This window comes from Caloenas nicobarica, chromosome 10, assembly GCF_036013445.1.
Source record: "Caloenas nicobarica isolate bCalNic1 chromosome 10, bCalNic1.hap1, whole genome shotgun sequence".
Classification (NCBI taxonomy): Eukaryota; Metazoa; Chordata; class Aves; order Columbiformes; family Columbidae; genus Caloenas; species Caloenas nicobarica.
Window position 1 is genome coordinate 2,794,154 of NC_088254.1, and position 20,452 is coordinate 2,814,605.

At 50.9% G+C, this 20,452-nt stretch overlaps 1 protein-coding gene across 2 annotated transcripts; it reads right to left on the minus strand.

Annotated features, from left to right (window-relative positions):
* Positions 1-199: 199 nt before the first annotated feature.
* PKM (pyruvate kinase M1/2) lies at positions 200-20,398 on the minus strand. Of its 2 annotated transcripts, XM_065641431.1 has the most exons (11): positions 20,315-20,398; positions 14,787-14,956; positions 14,313-14,404; positions 11,229-11,360; positions 10,833-11,019; positions 9,754-10,024; positions 8,985-9,135; positions 7,723-7,875; positions 4,211-4,377; positions 1,418-1,599; positions 200-943 (listed from the first exon to the last, which is right to left on the minus strand). In XM_065641431.1, exons 2-11 carry the CDS (start codon positions 14,935-14,937, stop codon positions 837-839), a joined length of 1,593 nt encoding a protein of 530 aa, XP_065497503.1. In that variant the 5' UTR covers positions 14,938-14,956; positions 20,315-20,398; the 3' UTR covers positions 200-836. The 2 variants fall into 2 exon arrangements, with proteins under 2 accessions (XP_065497503.1, XP_065497502.1); XM_065641430.1 differs by lacking the exons at positions 4,211-4,377; positions 20,315-20,398 and adding an exon at positions 3,577-3,743.
* Positions 20,399-20,452: the final 54 nt, after the last annotated feature.

Genomic DNA, 20,452 nt, shown 5'->3' on the forward strand with positions numbered 1-20,452 from the left:
CGCCCCCTCCGCGCCCCGCCTACTGATGGGAAGGGGCGGGGCCTAGCTGGGACCCCGCCTCTTAAAGTGGCCGCGCAACTTTGCTGCGTGGCCGAAGTCCCGGGCGGGTCTCAGCCCCTGCGGGTGGCAGGAGGGACCGCAGCCCCGGGTCCCCTCCCGGAGCACGATCCCCCAAGCCAAGGCGCAGGGCAGGTCAGCAGGTGCTTCAGCTTCTCTTTATTGATGGAGAGTGGCAGGTGCTCACCCACCCCAGGGGCCCGGGAGTGCGGGGGAGCAAGAGGGCTCTGGGGGGGACACGACTAACACAGGAGACGTGAGGCTGCAGGGGAGTGCAGGACGCTCTTCACACGGAGCCAATACCCTTCTTCTGCCCCCACTCCCAAAAATAAACAGCTTAGAGGAGGCCAAAGACACCTGGGATTTGGTCTGTGGGGGGTTCTGGCTGCACAGGAGGGGGAGAGGAAGGGTATGGGGGACACACTGACCACATGTGGCCTCTGCCCTTCCCTGTCACCCCAAAACAAGGCAGGGAAAGGGACATTTCACACCCTGAGGACAGTCACTAGGCTATGAGGAGTCCCAGCTGCACTAGGACTACACTGACTCCAACAGAAGTGGGGGGAGAACTTAAAAAAAAAAAAAATAAACCAACCTAAACACTTCAAGTATATTTTTTTTTTTTTAGTGATTTAAGGTCTCTTCCCCTGCTGCTGCTGCGCTGGGTGGTATTTAGCAACCTACATCCAGTCTAGGGCCAAGGGGAACATCGCAAGCGATGGCTGGTCTAAGGCGAGGGGACCGAGGGGAAGGGGACAGTGGCTGGTTGGGGTCATCGCTCAGGGAACCGGCACCACGCGCATGGTGTTGGTGTAGCCGGAGCCGGGACGCCAGCCCGTCAGGACGATGACCAGGTCACCGCTCTTGAAGAACCCACGTGCTTTGCCTAGGAGAGAACACAGAGAGGTGTCACCTCGCCACAGGGAGGACACAGCTTGTCACCCACTCCCACGGTTGATAGCAACACCTTGTCCTTCTGCTGCCCACCCATCTGGGACCCTTTGCTCCACTTTGGGTTCCTCTGAGACACAGAGCTCACAATTCCAGAGCTTTGGAGAACGGAGCCACACCGCTTCCAGGCTTCTCTTCTCTCAGGAGCAAGGAGCATCGTGGTGCAAGTGCTCATCACATTAAAACCAACCCGGTTTTCTGCTGGCAGCTATTTTAAGGTGGCCGTGACAAAGCCGCTGTTCCATTTCCCCATCAGATGCAGCTGCTCTTACGCAACTGTCATCGCCCCTTTCCCAACCGGATACCGTTACCGCACAGCCAGCCAGTTCCTCTCCCCCTGTCCCCACTGGCAGCCCCAAAAGCGCATTCTGAGGTGCCACCGCGTCCCAGCAGACCGTTCACCACTCACCAACATTCATGCCCAGGTTCACGCGGAGGTCCACGTCCTCCGCCCACGAGCTGTGGGCTGGTTCTTTGCAGAGCACGGGGAAGATGCCCCGGTAGAGGTGGGCCTGGCGGGCCGTCTGGTCATTACGGGTCACAGCGATGATGGGAGCCCGTGGGCGGTACCGGGACACCAGGTGTGCGGACCTGGAAGGAAATGGGACACAAGGTGAAGCACAAGCAGCGCCAAGGTTTGCTTGTCACCACGGAGGGCTCCACAAAACTCTGAAAGGACACAGAGGGGGACCAGAGCAGATGCTGGCAAGAGCCAAGCTCTACCAACAGCACAATGTGACTGGGCAGGCCACCACTAGAAGGGTGACAGTCCCCAACTCCAGTCTCGTGGAGAAAAATCACCTTGTTTCCGAGTTCAGAAAGCGTCATCTGTGTGTTTTAGTCCTGAAAACAAGCCTTTATTTGTCCCCGTTGCTAGGTTATGGTGGCGAGGTGCCATTTCTTCTGGCCTGTGCGAGCGAGCGGTCCTTGGCACCTCGCTGGGGTGGCCCTGCGAGATCCCTCCGTTTTGAGGAGCTCCCGGTGGACAGGATGGAAGGAGCCCGCGTCAGCCCTCGCCGAGGAGGAAGCCATTTGCCACATTCGCCTGCTGAAGCTGGCGAACGGGCCGGCTCCTCCGCAAGCAAACGCAACTGAGGCCAAAACCTACTAGGAAGTTGGGCACAAAGTCCTTAAAATGCTGTAAAATAGCAAGCAGCATGCCCTAGGTGGGGACTATGGCTTCGCATCTGCAAATAAATGGAGATTCAAGCTGCAAAGCCGTGATTTTACAGCTCACGAGCATGCCGCTATCTCCGCTAGCTTCTGCAGCCTCATTTAGCGGAGCCAAGCTCAGCAATATTCAGATTTAATGATTGCTGCTTCAAGTAAGCAGTGCAGTCTGCTGAAGCGCCCAAACACACGTGCCAGCTCTCCGACAATCCTTTCCGTGTTGTTCGAGAAGCCTCTCGGCTCCTCGAGGAGATCCAGGTACTCCAAGGCTGCAACAGAATCCACAGCTAAAAATATTCAAATATCAGAGTTCAAACCTCTTCAAAAAGGTCAAGGGTAAGACTGGAGCCTTTTACAAAGAAACATTAGAAGCACAAAGGTATCCAGAAACTCAGTGCTTATGGTCACTCCTCGTCTCTGCAGAAAGCGGCTGCTTCAAATCACTTTAAGCTGTAACTTTAGGTGAAGGATTCACCGATGGTCCAGTTCTTCAGGTAGACCGTGCCCGGCTCATATAATCACACTCCTGCTGCTGCACTATTTCTTTGGTCTGAATCCAGAGCAAGAAATTCAAATGCTCTTCCAGAAAGCAGTCTGAGACTTATGGTCGGACGTGCTTTGCGGGCAGCCTAGTTCCTCCGGATGGCAAAGCTGATCAGCGAGGTTTCAGCTCCCTTTCCACAACTGGAAGAGCAAGTCTACTGGACAGAAATCCCAAAATATGTAATTTCTAGCACATCTCTCACCTGCAGCCAAGGCACCAAGCTCGCTTGGCTGCTGGGTGCCTGCCAGGCGCCTGCGTGTTCAGCAAGATTAGTTGCAGGCAGGTGAAAGGAAGCCCGTAAAAGAAAACTTGCAATGCTTCCAGTTTTCCTGTATCTAACAATTCTAGGCTAATCAGCCTCCCAGGCTTATGCAAGCAGGGCTGATGCCTGAAAGGTTCAGCAAGGGACCAATAGTTCAGATGCTACTATAAAAGGCCGAGGCCGTGATTTAAAATTTTAAAAAAAAAAAGATTCTGCATCCACTGAACTTCCACGGCTCACTGTTAAATTGAGGATTTCTTGCCAAGAGGTCTAAATGGAAGCTGCACCGCATATTTTTCCGCTTGGCTCTTCCAGGCAGCGCTGCTGGCAGAGGTGCCGCTGGGCTCGGTGCTGGTGCCACGTTGGCAGGGGCAGCCCGAGGAACACGGAGGTGACGCATGTGCAGATGTTTGAGCCGCCTGCCCATCTCCCGAGGAACCGGCACCGCAGGCAGTGGCCGGGGCTCTCAGTCGCTGCCAAAGCCCAGGCTTTGCTCACAGCTCTAGTTTTCAGAGCCATCTTTTTTGCCGTGTCTCCTTCCCCCACCCTGTGACGAAGCGGGCTTGACCTGAAGGAACCTGTCACCTCCTACCTTCCAGACTTGGTGAGGACAATAATGGCCCCGCTGCAGCACTTGAAGGACGCTTCCACAGCGCCAACAGCAGCGGCCTCGGTGGGATCGCAGTTGAGGGACGTCAGACGACGCAGCTCCTCAAACAACTGCCTGTGAAAGATGGCGGCTTCGGCCTCCCGGGCAATCTATAAGAGCAACACGCGTGCGGGAAGACAACACTCACGTCAGTCGCTCGGGGCCGCACAGGGTAAGGCGAGGTGCTCTGTCAGCCAGGTGCCACAAATATCAACAGCTTTTTACACCGAGTTACCAATCAGTGAGCCCAAATTGAGTGCAACATGCTGGGGTGATGGCAATAACATCCTCATAGAGGAACCATTTGATCCTCAAGGTTTCTTTTCCAAATCGGTGGCACCCACTGAGTCACCTCACCCTGCCGAGCCCACACTCGGGTGACATTCATGCCAACTGCCAGGCACTCTCGCTCTGCTCCTGCCTACCTGCAGTCCCTCCCTGCGCAAGAGAGAAACTCAGCGGTTATGCAAGGCCGATACCGCGGCAACAAGCTGCTCGCTAAATATTTGCAGTGTTAGAACGGAGCGTGTTTTTACTCGTGGAAAAAACTGGCACCGATCCCTTCTCTGAGCCCTACCTGCCGGACTCGGTCAGAACTATCAGGGCTGGAGCTAAGCACTTAAAAGAGGCCTCCACTGCACCCGCTGCCATGGCATCGGCAGGGTCCCTGTTGTTAACATTGAGGCGCAAAATCTCTTCAAACAGCTGACGATGAAACATTGCGGCCTCAGCCTCACGAGCGATCTGCAGGCCCGAGTAAGAGGGGAGAAGGAGAAAAGAGGAAAGAAAAGGAAAGATACACCAGAGTAACATGAGATCACGTTAATTTGCTTAATTGTCACAGTAAAAGGATAAAAAGCTCAGGCTGTGAAACTCTTTGGCCCTCAGGTTGTGAACTTGTTGAACGCAACTCAGCATAATGTGCCACAGCCACGCTGGCTGGTCTCCAAGCTGTTTAACCGGCAGGCCCTGGTCAGCGGGCAGCGTTTCGGAGGTGAGGCTCTCGCTATATTTTGGAGCAGGCAAACACAGATTGCTTTTCAAGGACCGCAGCGAGCCAGCTCAGTTGCTGCTAGTTATTATTTCCTTGAGAGAATCTCATGCCGCCCACGTGCCTCCGGTTCCTCAAAAGGTGATCCCTGCAGCTCCACGTTCCCCCTTTGTACTCTCCCAACGCCACGGGCACAGCTAGAAGTGTCTTCATGGAGCCAACATGCGAGCAGAGCACTCGCCATCTCCTCCCTGGAAAGGGGAGATGGGCTCTCTCCTAAATTCATTAAGTTTAGTTTAACTTCAGAGCCAATAAAAATTTAATTTAACTTGAGAGCCAAAAAAGTTTCACCTCCAAGTGCTGTATCAACTTCTCTTTTGGTAAAAGAAAAATAAATAGGAACAAGTCTCCCTTATAGGGTTGTCACAACATGGGGAGATGAGAGGTGCGAAGGCACAACTAAGGGCTTTCTGGTCAGGCTAAGCATTTGCAACAAGTTCAGTCATCACTTCATCCCAGTACACTGGGAATCACTCGCATTTAAAGACAATTCTCATCTCGGAAGACTGCATTAGCCCTTGACAACCCGATAAAGAAGGCTTGCAGAGACTAGAAAAGCATGCAAAGGTTGATCATCTTTTTCAAGGACAACTTCATTCCGTTACTCCAGAAAGTGAGCAGCCACTACACAAAGCGTGAGGAGTTGATGTTTAAGCAGAGACTGAAGTGCCCTTACGGTGAAAGCTTTGTAGTCGGACCCCTTCCAAATAAGAATTTTGCTGCTCTAGTGTTAAGAGTGTTAGTGAATTCTTTTCTGTGATGCTAGGAATTATCCCTCTTCCGCAGATATCAGTTTAAGCCAAAGTAGTTAAGTATCTTATGTCTAAAAATAAGAGGACACGTGTAACAGGCAGGAACAGTAGTCCAGTGCCAAGTCTGGTCCTAAAGTAGTCGGTTTTGTTACTGCTGGTTTTAATACTTGCTGTTAGATAAAAATGGGAGTATTCGCCTCAAAACACTTACTGAAAAAGCAATACCTGGTAGCCAGGCAGTTTATGTTTGGCTCTTGGTCCAAAGGCAGGCAGCTCTGCATAACGCATAGAACAAACCCCAGTTTAAGGGAAGCCTGCAGTGGTAAGATAATGTGCGTACGCACGTGCCAGCTTTGACAGCAGAGGAGCACAGGGATTCTCAGCTCCACGTCACAGCTGGCTTTACTCACGGGGAAACAGCTAGAGGGTTTCAGTGGGTACACAGGGAGAGGTGGGAGAAAGGAAAAATGCAGCAGCTACTTAAACCTTGGTCCTCTTAGCATGGCCAGAGCAGGATTTGAAGACAACTGTGGGTCGTGGACTGGAACTGGAGAGAAGCCCACCCGCACAAGCAGGAAACAGCCTGCCCAATGTTGGGAAGCTTGCTACTAAAACTTGAGGCACGTAGAATTGTCACAGAGAGAGACTGAAGAGCAAGCTCATTCCTATGATGCCTGCTGGAAAGTGAAACCACTGCAGAGTCCCAGCAGAGCTGCTGGGACAGACTGGGCAGAGACAGGAGACATCTCTTAGAGGTGCAACAGCACCACAAAGAGCAGACACTGATGATTCTCAACACCACAGCCCACATTTGCTGTCTGCACCTCACTACAGAGGGAGCTTACTTGCGATACTCCTGTAGCAGGACTGGATAAACAAATATATAAACCCAAACCAATAGCAATTTCAGGCTGGGGAACACATACAGGAGCCACTCTTTATTAAGGCCAGGTGTTCTCTCCCTGCTGTGACCGCCTGGCCGCTTCAGATGGAAATATTCACCTGCCCTGGCCATGCTGCAGATTTTCAGACCATGGTTATTCAGGGTGTTCTTGCTGGGCAAGGCTTCTCTCCACTAACACCATGAATTAGCTCAGATGAAAGATCCTGACTGGAGGGAGGTGTGCTCCTACCACCACAGAGTCAGCACCTTGCTGCCAAGTTCTGTTAAATAAAGTGAATTTATATTTGCTCCTTCGCACAGAGAATTAAAGCCTTGGGTGTTTCTGGCAGAGTGAACACCACCATTCCCAGGCCTGCAGGAAGCACGTGCAACAGATCCTGAACTCAGGCTACAGGTATAACACAAGAATTAATGCCAGAATGGAAACCCAGGTCTAAGTTTTGCTGCAGCAAGTTTCCAACTCTCAGTAGAAAGCCAACCCTCGTGGTTTAGGGGGTGGAAAACTGAGGAGGAACCATTTAGTTGCACCGTTAGCGTTCAGCTTGTAAACCAGCAAGTCATATTTTGCATTTGCCACGTGCAAAAAGCACCACTCCATATTGACCATTATTGGTTTACATAATGCACTGCAAACAAACACTAGCTGAGTCGATTCATCTATATAACCTGAATTGCAAATAAAACTGGTGAGAGTTATTGCTGCTGTGATTCACAGCACTGGTAACTGGGGTGAAGCAACACGTGTAGACACTTGGCATCGAGCTTTTTGTCAGCTGAAACACGAGCTGGGTGAACTCGAAGCAGAGCAGAGGTTTCTGGCAGTTCAGGCATGTAAAAATCTGGTGCTGTCAGTATTCGTGCAATAAACACCCCCCAACACCAAGCGTACCAGGTGCTGAATGCAACCATGCTGTAAATCAGACTCACAAGCCTCCCCCCGCACCCTCCCACAGAGGAGTCGGCTGTTACCTTTCATTATCTAGAGATAAACTGCTTAAGCAGCTCCTTGACCTTGGAGAAACTGAAGGCATTTAATATGCCAAAACAAATATGGCATTTGGAAAAACTCATACCAAGGTAATAGCAAAATCCCCTTTACCCTGGTCATAAACAAAAACTCATATGAAAAACCTTGGATTTCAGAGCACTGCAGAGCAGTTCTCAGCTCTGCCCCACCATAGTTGGGGGCGCACAAAGTGAGGTTTTGGGCCCATGGTAGGCAAAAGAAACACCCACAGTGGCAGCACGAACAAAGAAAATCACCACTTTGGACTGGACCAGATCCATTTAGATCTTCAGGTGCCTGGTTCAGATGGGAGATGCAGGGCAGCAGGTTATTTTTCACCTGTGGGACAGGCTCTCCACCCCAGCAAAGTACTCACAGCGTGCTGCATGCGCACAGCCTCCAGCGGGTAGTCTCCCTTGGCCGTCTCTCCAGAGAGCATGATGCAGTCCGCTCCGTCCAGGACAGCATTAGCAACGTCGCTGCCCTCGGCGCGGGTCGGGCGAGGTTTCTTGATCATGCTTTCCAACATCTGGAAGAGAATAAATCCAAGGAAATCAAGATACTGCAGAAGGAACTGGCCTAAGGACTCTGGGAGAAGAGTTCTCCTGGGGACACAGGACAGAGAAGGGCTTGGTCCGTAACCAGCTTCGAATTGAGGCATCTATTAGTGAGAAAAACAACCCATTTTGTACCCACTCTACATTTACTCTTTTTCCAGGGATATTGAACCCACACAACATCAGACATGGTATTCCGACTTTCACATTTAACTGCTCAGCACAGGGCTTGGTCCAAGGAACTTTGAGCTCTTTGCAGCAGAGGGTTGGTCTCTTCTCCCAAGAAGCAAGTGGTAGGACAAGAGGAAATGGCCTCAAGTTGCACCAGGGAAGGTTTAAATTGGATATTGGGAAAAATTCTTCCCAGAAAGGATTCTCAAGCATTGGAACGGGCTGCCCAGGGCAGTGGTGGAGTCGCCATCCCTGGAGGAGTTTAAAAGGTGTTTAGACAAGGTTCTCAGGGACACGGTTTAGTGCTAGAGTTGGGTTATGGTTGGACTTGATGATCCTGAGGGTCTCTTCCAACTAAAACGATTCTAGGATTGCTTTAGACATCTTTACAGAAAGCTCAAATCCAGCCACATTTTTCCAAATTAGCATTGAGGGGCTTGGTTTTTTTCATCTAGAAATAGATAAACAGAAAGCTCTGCACCAACTAAAGTCACAAGCACCCAAGATTTCAGATTTTTTATATAATCGGTATAGCCTAGTTCCTTCTGACGCTGAAGTGTGGGTACATCTTCCAAGACACCTGGGAACCTCTTCTCTGTTAGACACAGATGGGCTGCTACAAGATGCCAAAGCGTGATTTTTTTCCCAGAATTTAGTTGGCCCAAAAGGCACATAGTGCATGAAGTTTTGAGGAGTAAAACCTTCAGCAGCCACGCAAGAGGTCCTGCAACCCTAAGGGGGAAGATCCCAAATACATATTTCAAGAAGTACCTCAAAATGAGCGATTCAGCCATGAGCAAAACATCTTTGCTCTTGGCGTCTCACTCTCTAATGAACACCAGTGACAGCTACTGACGTTCAGCCCCTGCCAGCCCGTGGCAGTGACAAGTCAGCACTGCGTTTCCAGTACCTGCGTGGCACAGATGATGGGTTTGCCAGCCCTGTTGCAGCGCCCGATCATCATCTTCTGGGCAAGGAAGACTTTTTCAGCAGGGATCTCAATTCCCAGGTCACCACGGGCCACCATGATGCCATCACTGGCCTCCATGATCTCATCAAACCTGAGAGCAAGAGAAGAGGTTTGTTACCCTGTTTGCTCTGCAAAACACCTTCCTGTTTGTTCTGTGCCCCCCCACAAAAGGGAGCATCACTGGGGCATGATACACAGCTATGCTGTCAGCACACAGTCTTGCCATGTGCCATTTCAGTATCCTGCAACATCAAGGCAGGAAGAAAAAAAAACCTAAGACCAAGTCACAGCACATGTAAAGTGCTATTTTATAAAGCTTTCTAAAGCTACACAGAGACAGACTGAGGGGAGCGTGAGTTGCTCCAAGTTATTTTCATCTGATAGTTTGTCACAGATGTGGTGATAAAAATTTACACTCACTATAAAAAATACTGCGGATTTTTTCAGGGATACAGGGAGATGGTGACACTGTCCTCATGAGCTCAGGGCACGTGACAGTTACACAATCCACTGCTCATACTGCAGCGACGTCAAGTCCCCCGCACGTGGCATTAAGTGACAGCCTGCACTGCCGCTCTGTTACTCCGACTAGTGAGTTTGCTGCTGCTGGCAAGCCAGAGAGCCGGAGTCCTGACTACAGCGTGAAGGGGTTTTGTTCTGCCGTTGACAAAGGGTGACAAACGCTAATTGTCACCTGCACACAGCTCACCTGCGCACACCCTCGTGGTTCTCAATCTTGCTGATGATCTTGATGTTCTTTCCCTTTTCCCCCAACACCTTCCTGACAGCATGGACATCAGCAGCTTTGCGGATGAAGGAAGCAAACACCATATCTACATTCTGCTCCACACCGAATTTTAGGTCCTGAATGTCCTTTTCGGAGACTGCGGGCAGGTCGACCGCGGCACCGGGCAGGTTCACTCCCTTCTTGCTGCCGAGCATGCCGCCATTCTCGATCTCCGTCATGACATGGTCCTTGCCTGCAACAGATGTGTTCCCACAATCAGTGTTTACCAGCAAGCTCCCCGCTGCCAGCTCCCACACCGCCTCCCTGCCTGAGAACCGTCCTGCCAACCCCACCGCACGCGATAACAGCGCATTGCTGCTCTCTTCAGCAGATTTATGCAACGCACAAGGTTGCGATATACCCGTGGGAACACAACGGACCTGTTTAAAACCACATCTGCACTGGCCTTGGAGAAGATGCCGTTTGCTCTGCGCGGGAGGTTGGGACTGTCTACCCAAAAAAAGCTACCAGGTTGCACTTCTCTACACAGGAGCCCTGTAATAGCAACCTGAGCACCCCAAAAGCCTCATCTCCATCTCCCTACATGTCCCTGGGACCAGAGACAACACCCTGAGGCTAGAGCAGTTCAGGCCACGCAAAAGGAATATTGTGGAACTAACCTTGCTCCTACATTACCAGTTGAAGCTAGTTCTGCCTCTAACCACAAAAGTCAAGGTTTATGCTGTCAAACTAGTTAAATCCTGTATTAAAAGTATGAAGCAGCTAAACAGGCTTTGATCACGAGCACTGCAATGTCCCTACCACACATTCACCTTTGAAGAGGGGTTTTAGATCAGTCTAGTGAAACCCAGTTAGTTTTTGGAAACTTGCTACGCTTGAAGTGGAGAAAGTTTTGCTCAAAGTCTCACTGCAGCATGAAGAACCACGTACTCCTTTCTTTAATACACAACTGCAAGCTAAAAAACTGTTACTGGAGGGAAAGCAGAAGTATGTTCCGAGGAAAAAAACAAACAGGCACAGTTGGAACGGTTGTTACACACCTTTCTCCTTAACCAGCAAGGAAATCAGACCGTCATCCACGTAGATTTTGCTGCCAACGTCTATAACCTTGATGAGATTCTTGTAGTCCACCCACAGCACGTTCTCATCACAATTCTCCATGAAGGCATCATCCAGGGTCACTTTGAGCTGCGCACCCTTCTTCAGCTCCACTTCTGCTGTGCCACTCTGAGGGTCAAAACATGCGTTTCAGCAAAACCAGTAAAAACCAGCACACAACCACCTCCCAGCTTGCAGTACTTTGGCCCAATTTTTGTTTGTTGGCTTATTACCTTGATATTTTGTTTGGAAAGGCCACAGACGTAACAAAATATCTAGCCTTGCATGCTGAAAAAAAGTGGAAAAAAGGGGGGAAAGAAAAAAAAAGAGCAACTTACTCCCTTAATGAGTCCAGTTCTGATTTCAGGTCCCTTGGTATCCAGTGCAATAGCCACAGGTCTGTAGGTGATGGGATCAGAGGCAAAGCTCTCTGTAGCTTCTTGCACGTTCTTGATTGTGCCCTCATGATACTGGCGAAGAAGAAAAAAAAAAAGATGGAAATGTTCAGACCATTTCTACTCTACCGCTTATGAATAAGATCACTACACAGCCCAAATGCTGCCCTCGCTGACAGCTCTCCTCTCACATGATGCTCAATTTCAGTTCTAGCGTGGGAATTTTATTCAGGCTGAGCTTCCAGCGAAGCAGAGCGTGAGGATACAAAGGCTGTCCCCATGTGGAAGTGGAGTCCGGCGGTCCTCTAGCTCTGCCTTTGGTGCCCCCAGTTCCAAGCCCAGCAGGACACAGCCCAGGTGCTCAGTCAAAGTGATTTTCCATCAGGACATACACTTGCTGTTTGGAGGTGGCCCACCAATCAATGAGCCCTAAGAAAGAACGTTTCTGAAAGCTTTGCTCAACATCCATCCGCCTGTTCTACACAGCAGAACACGGGCAGTGCTGGCAGCTGGACTATTATGTGCGTGGAAAGACTCCTGAATGCCAGGAAAATGCCACAGCTGAGTGACTGCCTCACAAGGCTGCTCTCCTCGGGAGGATGCCATTCCATGCACTGCCGACTCCCGCACAGACTTCCAGCCTCACCCCTCTTATCAGCCCCACTGGCGAGCAAACAAGCTTTTTTATAACTCTTTGGCTTAAATCTCCCCTAAAGATAAAAGATTTGCTAAGAGGACATTATCCATCGAAGTATTTACATTTTCCTTCCAGAGCCAAAGCAATCGCAGAGTTCAAGACTCCAGCACCACGCACCCGGCTTCCAAACTTTCACATGTACAAGAGCATTTTGCTAACACTGCCAGTTTCAGCACAGGCAGTTCTGTGGGGAAACTCCCATCCCAAGTACCTCAAATGAGCTTCAGATGACCAGCAGATCAGTTTACTTTACTTGCTTAAATGACATTAAGAGATAACCTTGACTGCAAGTTGTGTAACACTTGACAGACTTTCGCAGATAAGAAATACCCTTTCCCCTCTCTGTGCCACAGACGGTGTTTGACCTGATTCACCTGGAAACGCACCTATCTGCCTCGACACGAGCCTCGCACGCCGGCTTTTCAGTATCATGGGGACAATAATCCAGAGCCAGAAAGGTGGGGCCGGAAAAAGCCGTGCTAAGGTTCACATGCATGCCCTTGGCCTGAGATAAACCGCAACTGCTAACTCTTTAGAGCAGGAAAAAATATTGCGTTTACTCGTGGAGAGTGCAAGTTGAGACTGAGAGGCCCCAACCCTTCTCCATGCACTGCAGCCTAAACGGATGCAGTACAGAAAAAAACATGTATGAACAGTGCTGTGACGTCTATCTGGTCCCAGTCACCTGGGATTTTTCCTTTTTAGTTTGATACCAATGACTAACTGGCTCCTAGGGCGTCTGACTTCCTGAAGAGTTACGCATGCAGAACAGGAATGCAGATAGAGCTGGACATAAAAGCATTTTTTTTTTCCCTACATAAAAGGGTTGCAGCCAGGTGCTAGAGCACCTCTGTTAAAGTTGAAGCCCTGTTGAACGCTTTAGGGTGGACGCAAGAACCAAAACGCTCACAACAAATGAAAATCCTTTAGGGCTTCACTGGAAACCAGAGTGATTTGGAGGAAGCAGGAGGGGACTGAGACTTAAGACTGGCTCCAGCTGGCAGTCAGGCTTAACAGGACACGACAGCAAGGCCAGACTCCGCTGTAACCCAACCTCATCTGTACAAATGTGCAATTAGACCTCACCCAAAGCAGAAAGCCACAGTCCCTGTCCTCAGCCTCCGCTAACAAGTACACAAACCACAGCAGCAGCTCCGCTGGGCAGTAACGGTATGAAAATTCCCAGTTTCAGGCCTGGCCACCAACTAACTCCCTGCCCAGCCACCCGGCTGCAGGACTTGATGACTGAGGGGCAGAGTTATTCCACACTACCCTTTCTTCAGGCAGATTTTGCTGTCTGCAGCCTTTGCACCAACACTACCTTGGGGTGTTTAGTCAAGGTCTGACAGTTTTTCACAGTTAAGCATCAGACCTTTTGATTTTGACAGTGCCCTGTGGCCTTTAAAGGCCATGAGGGTGAGAGGCCAAGCTGTTATGCAGCACAAGGCTCACAGTTCAGCAAGTAAAGCCACCTACAGCTGCTACTGGCTACCGGCTGATATTTTGAGAGCTGGAGGGCAGCCAGGGTGTAAAAAAAAAAAAATTTCAGCGGAAAGGCTCAGCGTGGCATTCTAGGCAACCTGGAATGGGATCCTCAGCTCCTCCCGTATCGCTGAGGATCTCATCTATTTATATCAATGAAGGCTTGTCTGCCATGGACAGTCTTGATTTCTTCTGACCTTACTCTTTTAAGCTCAGCACACCAGCTCCCAAGTACCATGGTGCTAACCTCATAGCTGCCAGGAACACGGCTGGTTTGCCGAGCAAACCCAGGAGTCCAATTATTTCAACTATGCATAGTAATTATATCAAATCCCTAACAGTTTTCTTTTAAGACAAGGTTATTCATTGATCACCTGCTTGCAAAACCCCCAGCAATAAAACAAAGAAGCGAGACGACCAACTGATAGTGCGTACTCCTGCAGAGGTGCACAGCAGGGACAAACGCTCCTGGCTGCTGCTGTGAACTGTGAAGTGGCAGCTTTGTACCACGAACAGTAGGACAGGAGGAAGAACTGAAGGATTTCATGGTGAGCAGTTGGCACATGAGGGTCACATACCAGTTAGCTGGCTCCCTGGTACAGAAAAGGGTGTGGAACCAACTGGAACTGCTTTCAAAATGGCTCAGAAAGGGAATGTAGACGTTTTCAGCAATTACACAGGCTCGGTATGTACAACTGGCACACCTTCCTCAAAAGCAGAGCCAAGTTCTGCCTTCCCAAGCCAAGGCTGCTCTGGAGTAAGCTGGATTTCCCTCCTCCATGAGAGGAAGGGTCAGACGACACACACAAGGCCCGGTGGGGCCGTATCAGCTCAGACCGCACCCTTACCTCGTGGGTGCCGTGAGAGAAGTTGAGGCGGGCAACATTCATTCCAGATTTAATCATTTCCTTCAGCTTGTCCACTGAGCGGGAGGCTGGGCCTAGAAGGATGAAATAGTTTGAATATTAACGTTGTAAAAATAATGAGATAACCCATACAGGCCAGGCTGTTTCATGTGGAAAAGGTATAATGGATATAGACTTGCTCGGCACTGAAGCAGCTTATCTTTATGGTAGCAGAGACTGTTCTAACTTGCCTCGAGGAGCGCAGCAGAACCTGACCAGTTCTGATTTCCCCAGCTACCTGATTCACTCCTAGCAATAACACTGGTTAGGCAGACATGGGAAAGCCGCGTTCTTTCACCACACAAGTTCAGCCCTGGCAAGGGATGAAAGCTGAAGCTTTTCCCACAATTTCCCTAACAAGTTTCACCGACACAGGCGTTCACAGCTGCAATTCTCTCCTATCTAGGAATCGCCTACCGATGGTGCAGATGATTCCGGTGTTTCTCGCAATGGTTGGCTCCGAGTCGATGTCCAAGCGGCACATGTGCTCCAGGAAGGTGTCAGCCATGGCAGCATGCAGCTGCTGGGTCTGGATGAAAGCCGTCCCTGCATCGTGGTGCTTCGACATCGTCGCTGGAATCCTGTGTCTACAAGAGAAGAAAAGCAGTGCCAGGTTTAGGAATCACCCAAACCCGCTCATCGAGAAGAGACACCAACACACCCACGTGATGAATATGGAGGTAACAAGAAAGCTGCTACTGGGTCAAACTATCTTTATGTTCCTACTTGAGAAGTCTTAGATACAGGCAAGACACATTTCTATTTCCATGTCATCCCCCACGGACGCCACCCAAAGCTCACCTGCCTTCTATGCAGATGTTCCCTTCATAGCTTCTCTTCATTGCCAGTCTTCCCCTGGAGCTACACAACGCAACAAAATTCAAGCACTTGAGTGCGCAGGCAGAGATTCTGCCTCCTCCCTCCCAGCTCGCCGCTCATTTCTCCTACAGGCCTCGACTAGGTTTCCCATCGCAACCGGGGAGCTCCGTGCTAGCACGGCTGCAGACGCGCTCTTACGTGGGCAATCTCCTGCCGAGACACACCTAATCACGGCAAAGTCTGCCTAAGCTTAAAACCCATCCTTCAAGCCTACTTGCTTGTACAGGCTTAAGTTGATTAAACACAACACCTTGGCAGAGAACATGTGAAAGACCAAAGGTTTCTTTAAAATGCTCAAGGTCCCACTTCAAAGCAAAGATGCTGTAGGTCTAACCCCATTCCCCCTCACCCAGGGCAGCAAAAAATGACCACAAGGTTTCAGACTGGTTATTTTTTCAAAGTTGGGACGAAAAAAACCTCAGAATTCGGGCTGCTTGCCTCTACAGGACTAGAGCATCCCCACAATGAAAGGAACAGCCCAAATCCTAAGAGTAAGCTGAACTGACGCTTAGCTGCCCGCTGGGATGGGAGGACACCCATTTCTCAGCAGCGCCACTGCCCCCGGGCATTTCTAATCACGCACCTCAGGCTGTTCTTGAGTAGCAGCGGTGGCTAAAAGCCGTTTGTCCTCTTCAACCTGCCCAGACTAGATTGCTGGTGCTTAAAAAGCCTCTGGTATAAGAGTGATGCAAGGTGGCTACCAGCATCACAGATCACTAGTCAGGTTTCAGTGGTTTGACTCTAAATTTCATCCCCTGGGCACGCCGGGGATATTTAAAGCAGGCTGCTCTTGCAGCAGAAGCTGCCTTTGCCTATAGGATATATACCTTTAGTGTGGCAATGGCAGAAACACAGGCTGCTGCTCAGCTAAATGCAGAGATAGAGCAAGGGTTTAGTTCTGCCTGCCCCAAGCAGACAAAAATACCCCTAATAAATCACAAAATGGTGCTAGCTGCGCACACCAGCATTGAACCAGAGGCGCTAATAAACCCAAAAGCTTTGTCGAAGCTGGCGGGGGTGACCAGAACGAAGCTGCATCCCTAAGAAACAGGCAGGAAGATGTGCCTGCCCGCTGCCGCAGAGGCTCCCTCGCCCCACGCTCCTCCCTTCTGCTCTGCAGCCCTTCCCCACCTACGTGCAGATCGTGCGGATCCTCTCGCAGGCAGCCCTGACTCACCATCGCCTCGCTCCCATGCGGCAGAAAGGAGTCAGGCCAGCGAAAAACCATAATTTGTCCTGGCAAAGCCTCCTTCCCCTCAGCCCTGCCAGAAGCTGCTGATTCACTGCAGTCAGTACAAGAAAGTCTGCCCACATAAAAAGCCCGACAAAGTCCCATTATTATAGGAAAACTCGCTGGTTAGACCTGAAACATTGTATTTTGGCCCTCTAACACTTGCTGCTGCATCTTCCGACACCTGCGGAGCGGTGCCGGCTTCTCTAGATGCCCATGCCAAAAAAAATAAAATAAGCCTTTGCTGGGAAATTGCCTCCACACTAACACGGGCAAGCGGGTCTGTGCAGTTTCTGGGAATGAGATGGAATAAGAAACAACAGGATCCCGAGACAGAAACTGCATCCAGAGGATGACTTGGAAGTTTTTAAAAACAGGCAGTCAAGTTCTCCCTTTCTATCTCACAGAAATCCCCCACTCAAGTCATTTGCAAATATAATTTTAAAGCCCCTAAAGCCTTTATAAATATATACAGAGAAAGGAAAGCTCAGTTCCGAATCACAAGCCCCCTTCATCAGATTTTCCAGCAGTTCAACGAGCTCAGAAAAACCAGACACTGTGACCTTGTCCAGGAGCAAGAGCAGAAACGCAGCAGCCTAAAAGTATCCCAAACACCCATCTGCCCACAGCGGCGTGCCCCGTTACCAACAGCTTCACTTTTTTATATCTCCTCCTGCCTCCCATTACTATGTATTTACAAAGCACCCACTGAATTCTACTGGAAAGAGCAGTCTTATAAATATAACGGGAATGTTTGGCATTTCCCACTAATCCAGACTTAGGGTTTTTTTATTTAAATCAGAGGAGCAAGGACTTCAAGGACAGCTGAAGACACTGCCTGGGCTGAAGGAGGAATGGGGGAAGCAATATGCTACAAAGCACTGAATAAATCCAAATTCCCTCCTCAAGGCATAACAATTAAATCCCCAAGTTTATTACTTGGGCCGCCTGTGCTTCAGGCAGGACACTCTGAAGATGTCTGCTATCTCCTCGGCTCTTGAATATTCTAGAAAGAGCCGTTGGAGGTCAGGATGAACAGTTTTGCAGTAGCGAGGTGACTGACTAACTCCAGCCAGCTCATCCTGCGGTCAGCTCAGAGAAGCTCTAAATCCTCAGCACCTCCGGATCTGCCCGTAGGGAGAGAGAAAGGAGAGGAGACAGTGGCAACCCCCACCCCGGTGACAAAGGGAAGTGGAAACTGCAGCACAAAGGCCTGGCAGGGACTGTCCCCAGGCAGGACCGGTTTTAACCACTGCAGCGCCAGACAAAGATGTCTTACTACCTGTAGAAGTCACAGGCTGGTTTTATTAGCTCTGCACGGGTCAGCCCTGCTTACACAACCCTGCTGATGCTGCAGAACAAGGCTGCTCGTGCCCAGAGGCAGAAATGGTTTGAGTTAGCAGTTACATTTGAGAAGGGCGGGGTTATGAAATCAGGCAGGCCTTCAGATTCCCAAAAAAAATCCCTAGAAAAAAAATCAGCTTTGCTTGTTCCAGAATCTAAAGGCGCTCAACAACAAAAAATATCTAGCTCTGCAGCAAAGCAGGCTTTTAATACAGCCTGTTAAGCCCTTTTCCAGAGAGGGAGGACACCACATCCTGCCCTCGGTGGCTGCTGCAGGAGGTGGCATCATGCCGTTACATAAGGACAAGATGGCCACCCCAAAATGCCAGCTCTTTTCTGCACCGCTGGACGCAACCCAGGAGCCATCACCTGCTCCAGGCTGGCACACGCTCTCCCCAGCAGCTCCGCAACACAGATACCTCTCTGGTTTTTCAGCAAACAAGTTCTGAGGGCCAGGAAGGTCAGGTCAGCCAGCACAGCGCTGGGCAACATCAGCACTTTGGCTGTGTGCAGAGGAATTAGCCAAGTCTGCCCTCCCCAGAGGCTTTAAAAAAAAAAAAAAAAAAAAAAAAAAAGAATCAAGCGAGTTGAGATGACAAGCAGCAGATATTTGGCGACGAGAAAGACTTATCTGGAAGGTATTTGCAGTGCAGGCACACCTACTGACTTAACCTTGCAGCGTGTTGCTCTGACAGAGGACAAGGAGCTTTTCACCTTGGCCTCGCACCAGAAACCACCCAGCTGCCTTCAAGGAAACTGTAAAGAAAAAAAAAATCTTTTTTTTTTTGCATTATAAAACAAAGTTGGCTTGTTTGATTGGTTTTTACATTTAAATATAACTCTAGGTGAAGCGTAAATCCTTCTGCTGCAGCCCCAGGATGGAGATGAGCTGCGCGCCCAGCTGTGGGTGGCAGCCACAAGGTACTGCAGTCCCATTCTCTACGTGCCACCCATCACCATCTTCCCCCGCAGGAGATAAAGGACCAGCACGTGGTCCGGCAGGCCTGGGAAACGCTTTGTTTGCCTTAAATTTAATTATCAGCTCAGCGTGCGGAAGGGAATTAACGCCGGTATTGGATCGCCCCAGCTAAGGCAAATAAATTCAGGTTTTGGTAAGATTTACAGCTTTGGGTGGATAAAGAAGTAGGGAGTAAAGAAAAAGGCAGGCTGCTCAGGCTCAGAGGCAGTGCCGTGGTCTCCGTGAGCTCATTACCCAGCGAAAGTGAAGTTTCTCGGAAGCGTTTCGCGGGCTGAAGTCCCCACTCCCAACACGTGGCCAGCAGCAGAGCTTCCTGCCTCAGCAGAAAAGGCCTTCGTTAGCGCGGGGACAGCGTGGAAACGAGCTGGCATCAGCACAACTCACGAGGCCACCCAAAATCTAACTCCTCTAAATTAGCCTAAGTTTTGCTTTATCAACATCGGGCATAAAATTATGTGCTTGGGACTAATTTTTTTTTTTTTTTTTAATTTAGCACTCCTGGTTGCACAAGCTCTCAAGTTTCCCTGGAGGTAACTGGGTAACCAAAAAAACCCCTTTGTCATCCCATCTTCAGGCCAAGGCAAATCACAATGAGCAGCAGCCCCTTCACAGGAGCAGCAGGTAGCCAGAAAGTTAAGGCATTAACATCGCAAAAACCTCTGCGAAACACTGATTTCTGTCAACCTGGTCCCTCCAATAACCGGTTCCCTTATCAGAACAAAGCAGGTTTATAGAGATCGCCGTCTACTTTCATGCATCTGAGGAGCCAGCCGGGAGGTTGCCATTGTCCGCCGACAAAAGCGCCATTCATGTCCCTGCAAAGAGGCTTTAAACACGTTTCAGAGGTTTCCGCAGTTCAAGGGACCGTCCAAATCGATGGGACGTGCCCAGGCAGGCGTTAATTACGGGAGATAATTAATTCAGAAGGGGCCTTCTCTTCCGAGGGAGGGAAGAATAAAGAGGCTGCAGCATCACTGGTGAGCTCAGTCAGCCGTGGGCTGATTTAAGCCCTTCCAAGCATCGCGGCGGCCGGACGGGAGCGCAGCCGCTTTGGGGAAGGGCGAGGAGGGAGGCCGGCAAAGCGCTTCGCTCCGGCTCCATCTGACTCAGCCTCCCAGCACACTCCGGTCCAACCCCAGCCACCAGGAAGCCGGGCGACATGTTGCAACCCGGGCCCTGCGCTCCGTTTTACCGCATCCCTCCCCCGTTTCCCTCACCGGTACCTCAAGAACCGACCCCCCCCCCCGCCCCCTCCGCCCCGGCGCCCCCTGAGGACGCGGCCGCGGGCGGGACGGCGCCCGCCACGTGCTCGGCGCCGCGAGCCCCCCGCGCGCGCGGACCGCCGCCTTCCCAGGGGGCGCCGCGGCCGCGCGCGCAGCCTCCGGCCCCCTCAACGGCCGCCTGAGGGGAGACCCCCGCCCGGCGGCGGGAACGGCGATGCTGATGGCGGCGGCGCGTAGCGCTGCTCGGGTACCGCTGCTCGCTCGCCGCTGGCCCTCAGGCCGCCGTTACCTGCTCCTGCTGCTGCCGCCGCCCGGCCTCGCCCCACGCCCCTTCTCTCCGAGAGCCGCCGCTCCTCTGCGCGCCGACCCGCCGCGCCGCCAAGGTGATCCCGGCCGCAGCACCGCCCCGCGGATCCCTCCGCCGCCC